This window comes from Salvia splendens, chromosome 21, assembly GCF_004379255.2.
Source record: "Salvia splendens isolate huo1 chromosome 21, SspV2, whole genome shotgun sequence".
Taxonomy (NCBI): domain Eukaryota; kingdom Viridiplantae; phylum Streptophyta; class Magnoliopsida; order Lamiales; family Lamiaceae; genus Salvia; species Salvia splendens.
The window spans coordinates 26,565,852-26,582,818 of record NC_056052.1 but is presented as its reverse complement, the minus strand read 5'-3'; the positions used below and the strand labels follow the sequence as shown (position 1 = coordinate 26,582,818).

Genomic DNA, 16,967 nt, shown 5'->3' with positions numbered 1-16,967 from the left:
AGTATGTAAGAAGCATGTTTAAATACGTTAAAAGTTGAACAAGCTTTGGAAGTTCTAGAAATGCATCATAGTATAATGGAATTGTATAGAATGGTACACCTATGTGAAATATAAAATGATCATAGACATTCATATTCATACAAAATATAAAATGCGCATGAGTGTAAAATATAGAAAAGCTGACAGTTTCTTCAACATGAATGGAACATTTTAATATTTCAACCAAAGATAGGTGACAATCGAGCTTCGAAAGCTTTTGAGTAACACTCCAGCCAAAAGAATTGCATTCACAGTTTATAATTGTTTGGCTAAAGAAGAGAAATGATTGTTGAGCTGAAGACCCTCTAGTAAAAACAAAGGGAACAACAAAGCTGATGATCATATGTGTGGCCCACAACAAAAACAGCCACCAAGCTTGTATGTATATCTCTATATAGACATCACTCCAAAACATCCAGTGCAGTGTATCCGAGACGGGAAGAGCTTCTACACCCCGAGAATGAAAGAATGGATCTCTGTCCAGCTTGATACTGTGTAGAGAACTCCGGAAAGACCCTTCCACCCAGGCATGCTTTCATCACTTACTTGTTTCTGTTTCGCCACCAGAGATGGGAAAAGGGGAACAAAAGAAACGCCGAAATGATTTCCCACTCTTCTAAGGCTGGCACTTGAACCTATCACGATTCCCACATCTGCTTCGAGCAAGCAAAGCAAGTCACCCACTGAATCTCCAATATAGATGGTCAGGGTCTTTTTGTCGTTGCAGCTGTTCTGCAGTATTTTAGTAAACACTTGAACTTTGTCTATGGGAGACTCAATCTTCTTAACAATCTCACCCGTGGATATTGAGTCTTCAAAGACCAACTCATTTGCATGTATAGTACCATCGTCTAAACCAACTGCATGAGGAGGTTAGACCAAATTAGTGTAACAGTGTAACCCTCAAAGAATAATGAAGAAATTCCATCCTAATCTTAGACAATACTACAAAACAATATAAAGCACTTCATAACATACAAATCAGTTTCACAACACCATTACAAACAAGATCTTACATAAATGAAATTCAAGGTCTCTTAAATCAGATTACTTAACCGAAAGTTCAACATTCCTACACTAAAGGTAAGGACAACTCTTAAGTTTTACAAGTTCACTTAAAACTTGAGGATGCAATATTCATGTTTCATAATGAGATAGGAAAAGGAGGCTTACCTGAGGAAAAAGCAGACCTTATTAGATCACCACACCAGCAATAGGAGAGGATATTAATGTTTTTGTTCAACTTTTCATTCTTAACAGCATTCTGAAAAAAATTGGTACAGCCATCATGTAGGATAAGGCGTCCTCCAGCCCGTTTGATGTCGTCAGCATTTATACCCTTCAATACCCCAGACTCGATCACTCTTAAGTTTGCTTTCTTCTCAAAATCTGAAAGGTTCTCAAGTGCTGCACGCAGCCCGAGATAGTTGAATTTGTCCTCTACAAAGCACAATTAATCACAAAAAAAATTATCATCAACACTCCAAGCCAAGTAGCAGGTCTAGAAGATTGACAACATTTATCGTCATGAGAGAACCATGATAAAACACTCACCTTTATCAGAATGCAGTATGCTGTCTATGCACTGTTCATACTCTTCAGTGTAATCCTTGGAAAGTTCTCCCCATGTATTTCTTAAATCAGCTGAGGACATCCGAGCAAGTTGAGTTCCAGATTGGTTTTGATCTGATTTTGGAGCTGTTATAATTGCTATTTCCGCCAAGATCGCTGATGAGTCCACAACAGTGCACGTCAAATCAAAATCTGAAAATAACAAGAGACATTTTTCTGTTGGGTTGTGCTCTTTAGAGAGTGGAACAACAATTTTCTGCGCAAGTGGCTGGGCTAGAAAGAACTCTATTTCAAGCTTCATAGCGTGAAAATAGAGCTTTTCAATTATATCAAGCTCTTCCCCAGTTAAAGATACACTCAATGTTTCCAAGAGATCCTCTGTTTGCAAAGCTGCAGCCTATACAGAAAAAGAAGGGATAGAACCGTAGGGGCAGAATAATTAATGAGAAGTAAGGCATATGTTGCTTTAGTTGAATGCAAAACTAGTATTGCTAACAAACCTGAAAAGCATCAGAAGAATAATTGTCTATCCACTTTTGGTAAGGATGAACACCTTCATTGGGATCAACAAGTGTCTGCAACTCCTTACCCAGAAAGGCATAAAGCCTCATACAAGGTGTCATGGCACCGATAGTATAAGCTGCCAATTTTGTTTTCTCAAAAGGAGTAGCGAGTTTACCAGGAGCTTTTATTCCATCAACCTTTCCCGAGGCCATTGCCAACAAAAAATCTGTATACTTAACAGTTGCAGCATTTGGAGTGATGTCTTTGGGCAAACTAAAACCCCATACCTGCATAGGCCAATGTGGAGAACAGTTAGGAAAACAGTAACACAATGGAGTGATGTCAACTTAGAAGCAAACGAAATGGATTACAGTCATTAAACTTAGCCAATAAAGCATCCCACAAGCTATTATGTCAGGTTTCTGGGTATCTAGTATTTCACCCAACAAGATGGCATTAGCAGAAGCAAACCAAAGAGCCAATCACATGACTAATCTTCTTTTTATCCACCACAGACATGAAATAAACACGGAGTAGCATAATAAGCAATGTGTTACTGATCTAATTCACAAATATTGAAGATTCCAGACATATAAAAATAAATCTACATACAATCTTCATCTTCTTCTGTCCTCAGAGGTCAATAGTTTAGATCCAAAAGGCATCTAATAGATCCAGAAAACTATCTGGAAAACAATTTTAAACACTACATCCTTGATGCCATTAAGAGAGATTTAGTATTGTGATGATTTTAAACACTAAATCCAAAAGTTTTCTACTCATCTTACAGAAGGTCTATTTTACAAACAATGACCAGAGTATTATTACTTACATCACCAGATGAATCATGCATTTTGAGTTCTTTAAGAACATTTTTTCGGAGTTCAGCAATCCCAAGTTTTGCATCGTCATCATCAGCACATTCCTCAGCCATTTCATACCTGATGCACAACTTTTGGACCCTTACAATTAGAAATTATATCGGATTACTATTTAAACATAGAGTTTAAATTATTAACAAATTATTAACAGAGGTCAAATATTTATCTATAATAGATTCCACTAAAATAGGTTTCACAAGCATGCATCATCTTCATTAAACTGGAAATTCTTAAAGTGTAAACAGAGAGTTTAAATTATTAACTTCAAAACCATTTAACAGCCTATGAAACAAAATTAAAATTTAAAAAAAATAAGAAACAGAAACAGAACATTTTCTTTTGCAAGAAAGCTAATAGAATCTTTCAACTGCTAATATTTTCCCACCAAAGAATGAAGTATTCCACTAAACTAACATTCACAAGAATAAAACACCTATAAAATCGTTAGCACATTACGAATCTCTCCCTACGCTTATTTCCTAATATATCAAAGAAATATCCTCACTACGAATCTCTCCCTACGCTTATCATTAATTTGCTCACTAATTCTATCACGATTTCAAGCACAATTATAAAAAAATCATAATACTTGAAACAGGCATATGAATTCTATACCAGGAAACAAACATCAACATAGAATAAACTTTTATTAAAGAAAAACTGATAAAAACATTTAACGACAAAAAAACATAAGAATACGAAATGTAGATCAAATGAACACACAGAAGTTAGGATTACTAACGCTTTCACAAATGCACGCAGGAAATACACGTCCTGTGAGATATAATCGCGAAATGTGTCGAGCTTGAGATTTCCCGCCGCCAATGCGATCACAAATGGAGTGTAAAGAGCTTCAGTCCACTCCTTCTTGAACTTTATCCAGTACTTCTTTCCTAAGCCGTCTTCTATCACTGCCGGCAACTTCCCCGTTGCCGACGATGCCATCGTAATTGTTTTAAAATCACCGGTAGTCGATGCGAATTTGCAAGATCGGTGACGCTGCACGAACGCCGGTGAAGGAACAGAACGAGAAGAAGTGGAAAACAGATTTGTGGAGAAATTGGGCGATTGCCGCGATGATAGGGTTTTGAGGGAACTTATCAGCTTCTGCATCAAATTTAGCGTGATTTCCTTATTCTTCCAGAGTTTATTCCTCTAGAAGGATGTTCCACTAGTTAGTGCCTCTGGTGGCGACGGCTGCAGCTGAGGAGGCGGTGGACGGTGGTGGCGGAGAGAGTTGGAGAGAGAAAATTGGAAAGTTTAAAATGGGCGGATGAAAATAAGGCGTGATGGGCTCTAATATATATATATATATTCCAGAAAAGCCCATTTATTAATCGGCCCATTTATCCCAAGATCGGTATGCAGTTACAAGTGGTCCCACTTCCCGAAGTCAGTTAAACAGTTTTTTTGTTATTTTCGTATGGAGTCAAAATATAATTAACCCTTTTTTTAATCTAATTTTAATTATTTTTATTTAATTTTTATCCGAAAGAAGTTGATTATTTTTAGAGAAAACATATAGCTTTTGCACCTCACGCTGTTCTAATTGTTCCTTCAAAACTCTAATCCAAAGTCAGTTAAGCAGTTTTTTGTTACTGTTACTAAAACAGCTGTAGATATTTTTTTTATGAAAAAACGTTATTATCGGATTTTTAAAATTTATCTATTTTTTTAACACTGTATTAATCGTATAACACCTGAAGCATTCAGTTGAAACCGTTAAAATTTGGATCTTTGAATAATTAATCTTTTTATTTTAAGCGGAAGAGATAAAGCTTAGATAGCGTTTGCACCTCAGGCTATACTGATTGTACCTCCAAAATCCTAATGCATAAAAAAAATGGCGGTTTTCTAAAATCTTGCTCAGTCGCCCATGCTCAATGGGGTCTCAAGCAGTTCAATTTTTCTGCGAATTCAGAAGTCCAGCTTATCATAATCACTTCCGCAGATTCATAGATGACGGCGGCCGAACCAATTACAAGGCGTGTCGGTGGCGGTTTTTTACCGGTGGCAGGAGGTGGAATTGGGAGGGGAATTCGAGACCTGACCGACGGTCCAGATTCAGCGACGCTTATTCAGCGGACGAGTTCGATGAGGAGGATGTGTTAGAGTTCAGGAACGCCGTGAAGCAGAGGGTTTGGTGGTCCGATGATGATGAGGAAGATGAAGATGGTTTTGGGATTCTCGAAGCTTCGATTGGATTCGATTGGGTGTTTAAGGTAGTGTATTAGGTCAATTTATCGCTTGCTTTTAAATTGTAGTTATAATAATGTAGAATTATGACAATTTTCCTCCATAATTATACTGATTTCTGACAGATTTAGAAGTTAATTGAAGTTATTTTCGTTTTATTTAAATTGAGTTTGTGACATTTTAATGATAAATTCAGTGGTTGAGAGTAGCATAGCTGCTGAAATATTCTCAATTTTGTTGCTGCATTGTATTTGGTGAAAGCATCTGTGAATTTGAACATCTGGTCTTGTTTGTGTATGTAGAGGTAATTGTCTCAGCATTAGATTAACTGGTTTTTTACTGTTTGATGCATGAAAGCAAGGATCATGTGTAAGATTTTTTGGTGGATAACTTTGTTGGTGTGTACATTAGTTCGAATAGTTTGTCTCACACTTCAATGAGATGATGGAGTTCAGTTATAGTGCAGATACTTCGAGCCTTTGGATGGATGGTTCCAGCAGTTGTGATCTACTTTTTTATGGGCAGGGGCCCTGATTCTATCCTCATGGCAGTTGCTCTTCCCCTTGCTCAGTCAGCGTTTTATCTAGTTGCGGACATGCTGTGGGGGAGGGCCGATGAAACCCCAAGACGGAAGTCTAAGAGGAAGAAGAGGCCTTTCACTGGTAGTTCTAGAGCAAGAAAAGAAAAGGGAGGCCAAACCCGGAATAGGAAGGAAGCTGGGAATTACAAGTCATGGTTCGAAGGAAATAATAACAATGCAAATGAGAGCAGGAATCGTCAAGATTTTGGAGGGTGGGACGAGCTAGATAATCCAGTGAGAGCGGAGAAGGATCCTCGTGTGGCGCCTATTAAGAAGGAAGAGGAACCAGGAGCTAACGAGTGATTTAAGATAACTAGGAGAACAAAGGGTAAAAGTTCATTGCTCGTGAGACTCTTGATTTCAATGTTCCATTTTTGGGATTTTGGACCAAGTTATTCTGATCTCGAGTTTGCATACAAAATTGCCCCCATTCTTTGACAAATCAGCTTTCAATTGCTAAGCTCGCTTGACTTCTATACCGGTAGGGATCCAGAACAAGGGCAGGCATGGTGGATCGACACTGCTCTTAAAGGTTCGGTTTCTTTGGCTTCAGTTCTCTCATTTCAGGCATGGATTATATTATGAGCCTTTGTTCGGGTTTCGACTGTTGTTATTCGTTGTGTTACTATTATTGTTCAATGTCTATTCAAGAACCGTTCTGTGTATACGTTGTTTTGTGTTAAAGACGAATGAGGTTGAATATATACCATCTTATAGAATGTGAAACATTCATTGTCTTGACATAGGACTCTGTTACACAATGAAGCTTATCTAGATGGAATCAAAACACAGCAAAAACATCAAATTATAGGCATATCCTACTGAAAAATACTGTTACCATTGGTTCCTGTTGACTTGTTTGACATCCTAATGCGTTTTGATACACATTGGTTCCTGTTGTGGTAGATGCTGAATTCTTGAGCATGCCTGGACCGGACCTACACACCCTGCTGTCGACGCTCCCCTATCGGAGTTTCCCCCGGTTCGATCCTTGTCATCTTGAAGTGTGGCAGAGTATTTTCGTCTTCCTGGTCATGGTAGATGTAGGCTAAGCCACCATGCCTGGTGACATCCATTCCGGCCATTTCATCGTCGGACGAAATCCTCAGCAACCTCAGCTTGTGGAGCACCCAGAACAGTGGTGCCATTGTCACCGTGACCCACCCGATAATCACCAGAATTTGGACGATCTGGGCGCCCAAGAGCCTCCCGCCACCGCCCATGAGCAGCCCGTGCGGCCTATCTGGTTTCCCTGGGTAAACCTCGTTTACAAAAGCTTTCTTGGCGAATAGCCCAGTGAATAGCAATCCCCACGCGCCACAGCCACCATGCAGCTGTGCCGCCTCTAATGGGTCATCATACTTTACCTTCTCGGCCAGCTTGTTGAACCCTATCAGCACCCAAGATGCCACGAACCCGCATATAATTGCAGCCCACGGCTCAACCACAGAGCAGCCTGAGGTGATTGCGGCAAACCCTCCCAACAACCCATTGCACACATCAATCACATTCCAATGCCCAACCAAGAGCCTCTTCCCGAACAGGGTGGTTAGGGCAGCCGTGCTTCCTGCTAATGTAGTCGTGACAGCTGTTCTCCCCACCGCGCTCCACTGGCCGTAGTAGGCCCCTCTAGTGTCGTATGACTTCGCTATCGCCAGAAACGAACCGGGGTTGAAACCGTACCACCCAAACCATAGAAGGAAGGTGCCTAGCACCACTAGCGATGCACTGTGGCCACGCAGGGCGACAGACCGGCCACTGTGGTCAAACCGGCCGATCCTCGGTCCCTCGATGAGCGCTCCCCATAAACCAGCAATGCCACCGACCATGTGGACGACACCCGAGCCAGCAAAGTCGATGGCTCCCGAGCCGAAGAGAAAGTTCCCGTCGGCCTTAGCTGCGCCAGCCCAACCGTCGCCCGACCAGACCCAATGTGAGACCACCGGATACACGAACCCAGTGAGGAATGAGGAGTATATCAAATATGCCACAAATTGAGTTCTTTCTGCAATCGAGCCGCTAGTAATGCCTGATCACAATATACAACGTCATAATATTATGATTGGACAAATATACCCTTTACTATATACAAAAATGACATATTTCTAAAGATGAAAATCACACTTTTACTTTATTCTTTCTTCAACTTATACACTAAACAAAATTGTTAAAAAATATTGTGCTGAAAAAGAAATATTTTGTGGCAGGGACAAAAATGTAGATTCTTGCTAGCTATGAATCTGTTATTAATGTCAGAATAAAACCCATTATTATTTCTCTTCCCTTTGTTTTTGGTTCCATATCAAATTTTCCTATATGTATTACTATTAATCCTGCAACCGTTGACATTATGCATTAACACCATCAATAAATGCCACATTATTTTCCAATGACTTTTGCCTTTAATTCTATTAAAAGTCATAGATTTTTACGTTTCACATTAATTATTTACAAGAAAAATAGTGATGAAAATTTTAATCACCTGCAGCAGCAATGGCGAAAGCCCATTGATACAAGAAGAAGCTATAATCCCCGGCGGGAGAGGGGAAATCTCTGAGGCCGAAGAAGTGTTTTCCGATGAAGCCGTTCGAGGGCCCACCGAAGGCGAAGGCATAGCCGAAGAGGTAGTAGCTGAGGCCGCCGGCCGCGGCATCTAGAACGTTCGTGAGCATGATGTTCATGGTGTTCTTGGCGCGGACCGAGCCGGCGCAGAGCATGGCGAAGCCGAGCTGCATGGCGAAGACCAAGTAGGCCGAGAAGAGGAGGTATGTGTTGTCGATGGCGAACTTGGCCCCGTCGAGACGGGTGGAGACCTCGTTGAAGCGGGTGCAGAGGAAGGCGGCCGCAGCGGTGGCGTTGGCCGCTGAGCCGCCGAGGAGGGGGAGGAGGTCGGCTGCTGAGCAGCTCAAGGGATCAGCCATGGATATAAGAAAGTTTTGGGATGAGAATGAATTATTAGAGGAGATTTGATATTTATAGAGATTGTGGGAGGCTTAGGGTATTTTGGACATTTTATAGTATGTGTTAATTAGTAGTACTCCCTTATTTTGCAATTAATTTGGTTCTAATTATATCCTGATTTTTCTAATTGTGTTCATTATCATGTAAAAATTTATTGGCTGTATTGAGAAAATTCATGTTTTTATTCAATGTGCGCAGATTAGGTTATATATGAAAATATGTTTCGCAGTTAATTTGGTTCCACATATATCCTGATTTTCAATTAGTGCAAGTTATATTAATCTGAATTATTTTTGTCAGTTTAATACTCCCTCCATCCCTGAAAATTTGTCACTTATTTCCTTTTTCGTCCGTCCCTAAAACTTTGTTACCTTTCACTTTTACCATTTTTGGTAGTGGACCCTACATTCCACTAACTCATTCACACTCACATTTTATTATAAAACTAATATATAAAAGTATGACTCACATGCCACCAACTTTTTCAACTCACTTTCTATTATATTTCTTAAAATCCGTGCCGAGTCAAATGGTGACGAATTTTGGGGGACGGAGGGAGTATTGTTTTTTTGGTCGGAAAATATAATTACCTAATTTTAAATTCATTTTTATAAAGTCATAGTACTAGAAATGTGGTGATATTTCGAAAATACAATATTTATGAAATTGGTGATACAATTAATGATATGGCACATAAATTATGAAGTCATTATATATATTTTAATTGTTAGGGGTATCATCATATTCTAATATTGGAATCATTATAGTCTAAAATTTATCAACAGAAGCTTGACAAGTCATACGGTGGAGTAGAGGTGCTCAGGGTTCCGGAACCGCCGGTTCTCGTTTTGGAAATTGTTGAACCGAAACCGAACCGCGAGGATGTTTCGCGATTACGGTTCCGGTCTCAAAACCGCTGGTTTCGGTTTCGAACCGTCAGTTTTTCGACGGTTTTTTACAGTTTTTCACGGATCACAACCGCCGGTTTTTTGCGGTTCCGGTTTGGAACTGCCCGGAACCGGTGGTTCCGGCACGGTTTCGGTTCGAAAATTTTTGAACCTAAACAGAACCATGGTTCAAAAATTGACGGTTTTGATTCAGGTAAATCCTCACGATTTCGGTTCGAAATCGTAACCGGCGGTTACGGTTTTAGTTTTAACTGCCGGTTCGGTAAACCTTGGACAGGTCTACGGTGGAGTTCTAATGTGAAAATATGAGATTCTTTTCAATATTTTGTATGATTCCTGTAAAAAGTAGTAGTAATAAATTTTGGATTCAATACATTTGAATCTTGAATCTTGCTGTTGACCTTTTGAATGTCATTAATTAGGAGTAGAGTACTACGTCTACATTGGGTTGAAAATAGCAATAAAGAATTATAAACAATTTGCCTAAATATAATATAGGCCAACAATGATTTACTAATTGATATAGGTATTGTGAACTGGATCTCTATCTCTACTTCAAAAGGTCAGATATTTCTCTAATAGAAGTAATAGCTTTTAGATAATTACCAAATGGTCAAATTAATAGTAGTATACTTTTTAATATTGTAAAATACTCAGTGTAGAATGATTTAATCAGTTTGATTTGATAAAATGAATTTGATGTCCACATCATCATTACATAGAGATTATTAAATAAATGAAAGAGTTCTTTTGACCTCGATGCTAATTATGTATCTAATTTACTCTCCTACCTTTTGCACGAATATGTAGTTGAGATTTGATCCCATCATAAATATTGAAAAGCTTATGTGATTAGCTTTTTTTAATGTCAATCAGTTTTATGAAGACAAATGAGTAATTGAGTGTGGTGGCAAAGCGGAGTTTTGACTCCTTTTTAGTCAATTTTTAGTATGAGCAAGAACGTCAATCTGAATACATATATTAGTCCCTCCCTTTGTCCATGAATAAATGTCTCATAGATGACTGACTGAGTTTTTTAGAAATTGTTTAATTTTGTTAAGGAAAATTGATAGAAAAAAGTTGGTAGAACTTATGTCATAGTATTATTATATACTCCATCTGTCCCCTAAAAATAGAAATATTTAAAACGATATGAATTTTAAGGAAAATTAGTAAAGTAAGAGACACATAGAAAGAAAAGCATGTTGATGAAAAATGGGTTCCACCTCATTAAAGAAATTTTTTTTCCTAAAAATGAAAGTTTCTATTTTTATGAGACATAACAAAAAGGAAAGAATTTCTATTTTTACGGAACGAAATGAGTAATAGTTTTATACGGAGTAATAAAATGTGAGTGGAATAAGTTAGTGTAATGTAGGGTCCACTTACCAAAAATATTAAAAATAAAATGTGACATTTAATGGTAGGCGGAAGGAGTATGATTAACATATAAGTATAATTTGTACATATATTTATATTTGTATTTTCAAATATTTGACCGAACCAACCTCCATTTTTATAAGAATCTATGGAAACCGTAGGCGTTTGGGCTTTGGACTTTGGAGGGTAAAATTGAAATTAATACTAAATCATAGTGTATGAATTTTATAATTCAAGAGGCTAAAAATGTGATCAGAAGGCTGACCTCTCATTGAGAATAAGTGGTTATCAAATTAATTATATATGAAAATATCAACTATATAGAAAAGTCAGATCTAAACAGCATATTATAAAGGTAAAAGAAGTAAATAGCTGAAAACGTTGATGTCTGCATATACTATGACAGCACAATTTTTGGCTACTTTTCAAACAATACGATTCTCGATGAATTTTATGACAAAATTATAAGCAAAGAAGTCCAAATTAATGATAATTTAGCTATAACTAGTGGGTGAACTAACATCACACGTGATGTCACTATACATGTTTGTCTCATTTAGTTTCTTCGTTCATACTACTAATTTCGAATACATTGAATTATTGATTACTTTATTTTGTTACACGCGATATCTATCAATTAATCTTATTATATAAAATAATCAGGGCATAGATAAAATTCCAGCATAAATAAAAAATCACATCATCGATGACTATGTAAACCCTAGTTAGTTCATAAATCCCAGGTCGAAAGTACTAAAATAATATTTTTAATTCTTCTTATTCTATTCTCTTATACCCCTAGTATTTTATTTTTTCCCATTTATATATATTATTATCTCTACACTTATTCAGATCAATTTCTTAAATCTCATGCCCACGTCGAAAGTAAACATCTAGATTTCGATACACACACGCACTAGGTGTTCTTTGTATAGTGATCATATAAAAACTAAAAGGAGTAACAACAGTTGATGAGATGAAAATATGAGAAAACTTCATCTTTTATAATGGAGACTACACAAAAGATCAAATTACATCACAACTGTCAGAAAAAGAAGCAAAACAATTCAAAGAGCATACAATTTTTCACTTATCCTTCGACTTCAATTGTCCTGCAAGTAGGACTAGCCCGACAGATGCGAACGCAGATAAGAACGTTGATGAGTAGAAGATCGACAACAGTGTCAATCGCAGTGACTGCATTTCGCATCATTTCTCCATTCAGAAAACACACGTATGATGAAAATTGAAAACGAAATGTATAAAAAATGAGTTTACTTTAGGCACCTTAGCAAGGAGCAGCGCGTTGTCATTTGCATACTCCAACGAGCTCTCTGGTATGCGTTGGATGCCTTGACCCACTTGCCAAGTGAGAATCCTGCAAGCGGATTTTCAAAAAGAAGGCGTGAGTTTCTCAAACTTTGCTCGAGAAATGAGAATCTCACAGCTCGGGCGGAGTGTACCCGAAGAAGAAGGCAATGACAGCACCAGTATACGCCTTTTCTGGAGTCAATTCGACCTGGAGCTCCCCAAACTGCAGAGAGGCAGGAGTATGACCGCCTCGTTTCCACAATATAGTGATTATAGAACATGATTTCGTTCAATTGCAAGACGATATACCTTTAGAACCCTAGTTTCCTGTTTTGGTTCTTCATCAGCTACCTTGGAAACTGGAATTTGGGACAATGCCTTTCCTGCTCTGTTCATGACTTTGGCAATCTATGCTGATTAAGAATGATCAACAGTAAACTGAGGTGCAGAAATGCTTATGGTGAATGTAATCCGAAACCAGAAACCGATAAACAAAGTAACAAGAAACTCAAGGGTGAAACAAATGTACTTTCACGACTTCGTTTAAAACAAGACTCTATCCATACCATTTGCAGTTCATCTTGACCATACTGGCCCATCGCCTGGAACCTTCTAGAAGCTGAAACCAGGCGCTTGCCAAGTGCTAACTAGCATTAAGACTGAAATCAGTAAGCACTAATACAGGCGTTTTCACGAACACGAAAAACACCACAGAGAGCGGTATCACTGCAGACTTGCCTGACTTGTTATTACTGGTCAGAGAGCCCACGAGTTGGGGGAGCTTGCTCACCAAAGCTGCTGAAACTGATGTCTCTGCATTTTCCCACGCTCGACTTATATTTAACAAAGTCTCTCCAGCCTCTTCTCCACACTGAAATACAAAGGCAAGCAGACGATTCATCATCAACACATCAATCACTACAAAATCTCTAATGCATTTCAAATTTCAATCAATAATGCAAACTGACCTCATCTTTGACAGTACCGTTTGAGAGATCAAAGGCCGCATCATTCAGCTTCCACATTTTAAAGGGAAAAGTTAATTTCTCTATAAAAGTGAAGAAATAGAGAAGACAAAAAAACAACAGTATGAAAATCAAGAATTGGTTTAGTCGTGTTCGAGCAAAGTACAACCATCAATGCTAAGATGTAAACCTAACTCATCTCCACAGCACAGCTGCAAAATTCAGAGCCATACCGAATGCGACACAGCCATCCGCAGACGTTATTTATCACCTAAGGCTAGTATTTGTGCTTCAAATTACAAATTCTCATCCTACTAATGCAAAATTACACAGCTACATTACACAATACATAAATACCATTGTTGCATTCATAATTTTTACAGCTTTTTACATAACTTCGATCAATTCAAAAATTGCAGGCACAGCTTATCTATTCTATCTTCTACAGCTATGCAAAAGGTACAAACATCCATGCACAGTGTACACATTTCACAAAAACATAAATTCTACAAACTCGAGATTAGAAAAAGTAGAACCCTAAAACAAGCACACGTCTCCAATTAGTAAGCTTACATCCAGACGGAGATCATTCGGCAACTGCTTAAAATAGTCCGCGGGAAGAACAAAACAATCCTGCGAAAAAAAAAAATTAAATTTACTATTTAGTTAATTGCATAAATCACAATACTACTGGCCATACCGCGAGCTCTTGGAGACGTTCAATGGATTTGGAAGAATCCGATGATTCTGCGAGAGCAAATGATATTGTTCTAAGCGATTTCGACTTTAGGGGTCTCTGATTCGGGGAGGAGGGGATATGGAGGGGAGTTTGGGGAAAGGAGTGGGAACGAGAGGAAGAGAATTTGGAGGGAGGAAGAAGATTGAGAGCTGAGAGTGAAGTAGTAGCCATTTTTTGGTTTCCAAACGAGAAAAGGTGTTGCAGTTTTTTTTTCTGTTAGATTTCTATCAATATTTATTTTTATTTTTATGGTTTTGGAGTTGACATGTGGACTGAATGTGGACAAATTATCCAATATTTTGGATCATATAATTACAATAACAATAATTATGTAATCTGTAAATGGATAAAAGAGTTGATTCTCTCCTAAATCTCTAGATATTTAATTTACATAAATTTATCTTTTCTAAATTATTAGGAACAGTAAATATGTAAATGTAATAATCTATTAATTTATTTGAAATTAATAAATATTCTCAATTTGGTTTTAAATGTAAAGTACGGAGTAATTCATATGTCCAATTATTTATATGGAATTTATGAACATTTATCATCACTTCATCGTCTCTGAATAATAGTGTTTCTTGTAGTATAGTATAAAGAAATAGGTAAAATTTAATCTTTTCGAAAAAATGAATTACTAAAGAATCTGCACTAAACTGGAAAGTTTTAACATCATTTTTTATGAAAGTATGAAATGGTACACTTCTCAAAACCAAGCCTCGAAACTAAAAGTATTACAGATAAAGAGCACAATGCATTGGTTGAGAGCAGCAGCAGCTAACAAGTTAACACCCAGTGTGCAAAATGCAGTTTCCAGCTACTTCAGACGGCGTCGATCTTTGCTACTTTTCTCTGCTCAGTTTGGCCTGTTAGAGGGCACTGCATCTCAGTCCAGCTTATAGGAACCATCGTTGCACCTGCACGAGTTTAGAATGTATGGTTTAAGGAACACGCACGAGAGTATGTAAATCATGCCTGCGAAAGGGAGATTTGAACTGAATGGAAAACCAAGAACAAGGTAAATGAACTGTTTCACACAAACTATCAAGTTTGGCAATAATGCACCCTATGTGTTTCTTTCCATAGCTTCTTTTTGCATTGAAAGTAATTTGAGACGAAAACAACTTCAGTCTCCCACATCTATGCATTCCTTAGCGAGGCTATAATGACTAGTGGACAAGTTTTAACAGATAGACAGGTAGAGAAGGTCATACCAGTAGCGCTTTCGGCTGAAACAACACCGAGTTCATTCTTTGCAGTTGACAAATAATAAGCTCGAGCATCACCAAGAGACAGCTTTTAAAGGGAGAAACATTAAGGATAGCAGTGGCATTGAATAATAAAATCAGTGTATCAACTCACATAGGAAAAATGAATCCAAACCATTTCAACGACTGAGATAGAGAAAAACAGAGTTACATGTGTTTTATATGTGTGTTTCTGAATATAAACTCACAATAATAGATTTCATCTAACAAAAAGTTTGACATATGAATGTTTAATCATGTAATGAAAAATATGTTGATCTGCAAATGGTATGAAGGATACAACTAAGGCTTTAACTATGTCGCCAGGACGGAAAGAGGAGTGCATTTCTACTTTGTCAATCTCTGTTGCCCTGACATCTTGCTGCCTGTAGTATGTGCATTCCAAGACAAGGTAGTCATCACCCATTAGGTTCCAGAAAGAAAAAAATGGTACTCAAAGTAAAAGTAATACCGATAAATGGAAAGTGAAAGTCGCACTTAAGATATCATGCAACTATCATCTAGTTATATTCGATGAGATAATAAGCATTAACTATGGTCTGAACTCTCAATCGCTAGTAGTCTCAAGAAAAGCCAACAATGCCTAAAAGAGTAAAAGTTACTTCACATACCTAATGATGCCTGTAAACTTTTCTTTAACGGACTTGGGACCTACACAAACAATATCTGCAGAAGCCATTTTAGCCATCACTTTTGTAACCTGTCACAAGAACAAGTAAAATATGGCAAAGTATAAGCATAATCAGAATAGTCTCAAGTTTACCCCAATTCGCAATCAGCAACCTCTGATTACTACGATCACTTTCTAAAACCAAAGCGTTTAACAAATAGATTCAGCCTACAACTCCTAGAATACATATAGAGTATACTCTTGCTATCTCATAAAATTGCCATCAAAATCTCCTATATATTCCCCTTAAATGACTCAAATTGAAAAAAAAAACAAGCAACTTGTGCCCTAGGCTTAATTAGCTTATAGTATAAATTAAAAATAAGAACTCAAATTCATTAGATAGAGCAATAAATGAGCCAAGCTATTTGGAGCTCCAATATTCAATATGCATATACAGATATACTACTAATATTTTTAAAAGAAACTTATTCAATTATAAGTAAGCTTAATGTAAGCTAAATTATGCCCTAACTCAGCTCATCACCAAACCAAAATTAACTACATTTCCACAAGCAAAACAAAATTAGCAGATTGAAAAACCTTACTCTTGCAGTAACAACAACACCGGGCTCCGGCACCGGACCGTGCGACTTGTGCCCCTTCACCTCCACCGTCGCTCTCTAAAAACAACAATCCACACATAAATTCCCAAAAAAGCCAAAAAATTACAAAATAAATTAACTATTCAATCCAGCTCAAAATCAGCAGTGTTTCTGGCATTGAAATTACCTGGTCGTCGGAGTCGATTGGGGCAGGAGTGATAGAGCGGAATCCAGTGAGCGAGGCGTATATGGTTTTATCGTGGGAGGAGAAGTAAGCGCCGTAGCCAGGTTTCAGCTCCAGAGCTTTTCCAAGTATATCACCAGGCGTCACGAAATTCTCCTCTTCTCTCTCCTTCATTGCAATACTTTTCCAAGTTAGAGAGAGATAGAATTCCTTTTTGCAGGTGGCGGTGGCGCAAACGGAGAGAAGCAGCAGATTTGCCGC

At 37.9% G+C, this 16,967-nt stretch overlaps 3 protein-coding genes across 8 annotated transcripts; 1 reads left to right on the top strand and 2 right to left on the bottom strand.

Annotated features, from left to right (window-relative positions):
* Positions 1-190: 190 nt before the first annotated feature.
* On the bottom strand, positions 191-4,262 carry LOC121783582 (bifunctional TH2 protein, mitochondrial-like). Its single transcript, XM_042181697.1, has 6 exons — positions 3,739-4,262; positions 2,948-3,056; positions 2,112-2,402; positions 1,594-2,008; positions 1,213-1,479; positions 191-899 (listed from the first exon to the last, which is right to left on the bottom strand). Exons 1-6 carry the CDS (start codon positions 4,107-4,109, stop codon positions 487-489), a joined length of 1,866 nt encoding a protein of 621 aa, XP_042037631.1. The 5' UTR covers positions 4,110-4,262; the 3' UTR covers positions 191-486.
* A 557-nt stretch (positions 4,263-4,819) lies between these two features.
* LOC121784478 lies at positions 4,820-8,393 on the top strand. Of its 6 annotated transcripts, XR_006046710.1 has the most exons (4): positions 4,820-5,218; positions 5,659-6,100; positions 6,219-6,304; positions 6,679-6,813. XR_006046710.1 is itself a non-coding variant. In XM_042182612.1 (3 exons), the coding sequence occupies exons 1-2, from the start codon at positions 4,880-4,882 to the stop codon at positions 6,073-6,075; spliced, it is 756 nt and encodes a 251-aa protein (XP_042038546.1). In that variant the 5' UTR covers positions 4,820-4,879; the 3' UTR covers positions 6,076-6,100; positions 6,219-6,498. The 6 variants fall into 6 exon arrangements, 2 of the variants coding, with proteins under 2 accessions (XP_042038546.1, XP_042038544.1); XR_006046708.1 differs by lacking the exon at positions 6,679-6,813 and adding an exon at positions 8,261-8,393 and having other exon boundaries at positions 5,659-6,304; XR_006046709.1 differs by lacking the exon at positions 6,679-6,813 and adding an exon at positions 8,264-8,382 and having other exon boundaries at positions 5,659-6,304.
* LOC121784448 (ammonium transporter 1 member 2-like) lies at positions 6,463-16,967 on the bottom strand. Its single transcript, XM_042182583.1, has 17 exons — positions 16,710-16,967; positions 16,526-16,600; positions 15,919-16,007; positions 15,588-15,672; positions 15,254-15,335; positions 14,865-14,956; positions 13,998-14,249; positions 13,871-13,930; positions 13,301-13,348; positions 13,071-13,203; positions 12,899-12,975; positions 12,642-12,740; positions 12,485-12,555; positions 12,309-12,399; positions 12,124-12,218; positions 8,255-8,676; positions 6,463-7,801 (listed from the first exon to the last, which is right to left on the bottom strand). Exons 1-17 carry the CDS (start codon positions 16,878-16,880, stop codon positions 6,711-6,713), a joined length of 3,033 nt encoding a protein of 1,010 aa, XP_042038517.1. The 5' UTR covers positions 16,881-16,967; the 3' UTR covers positions 6,463-6,710.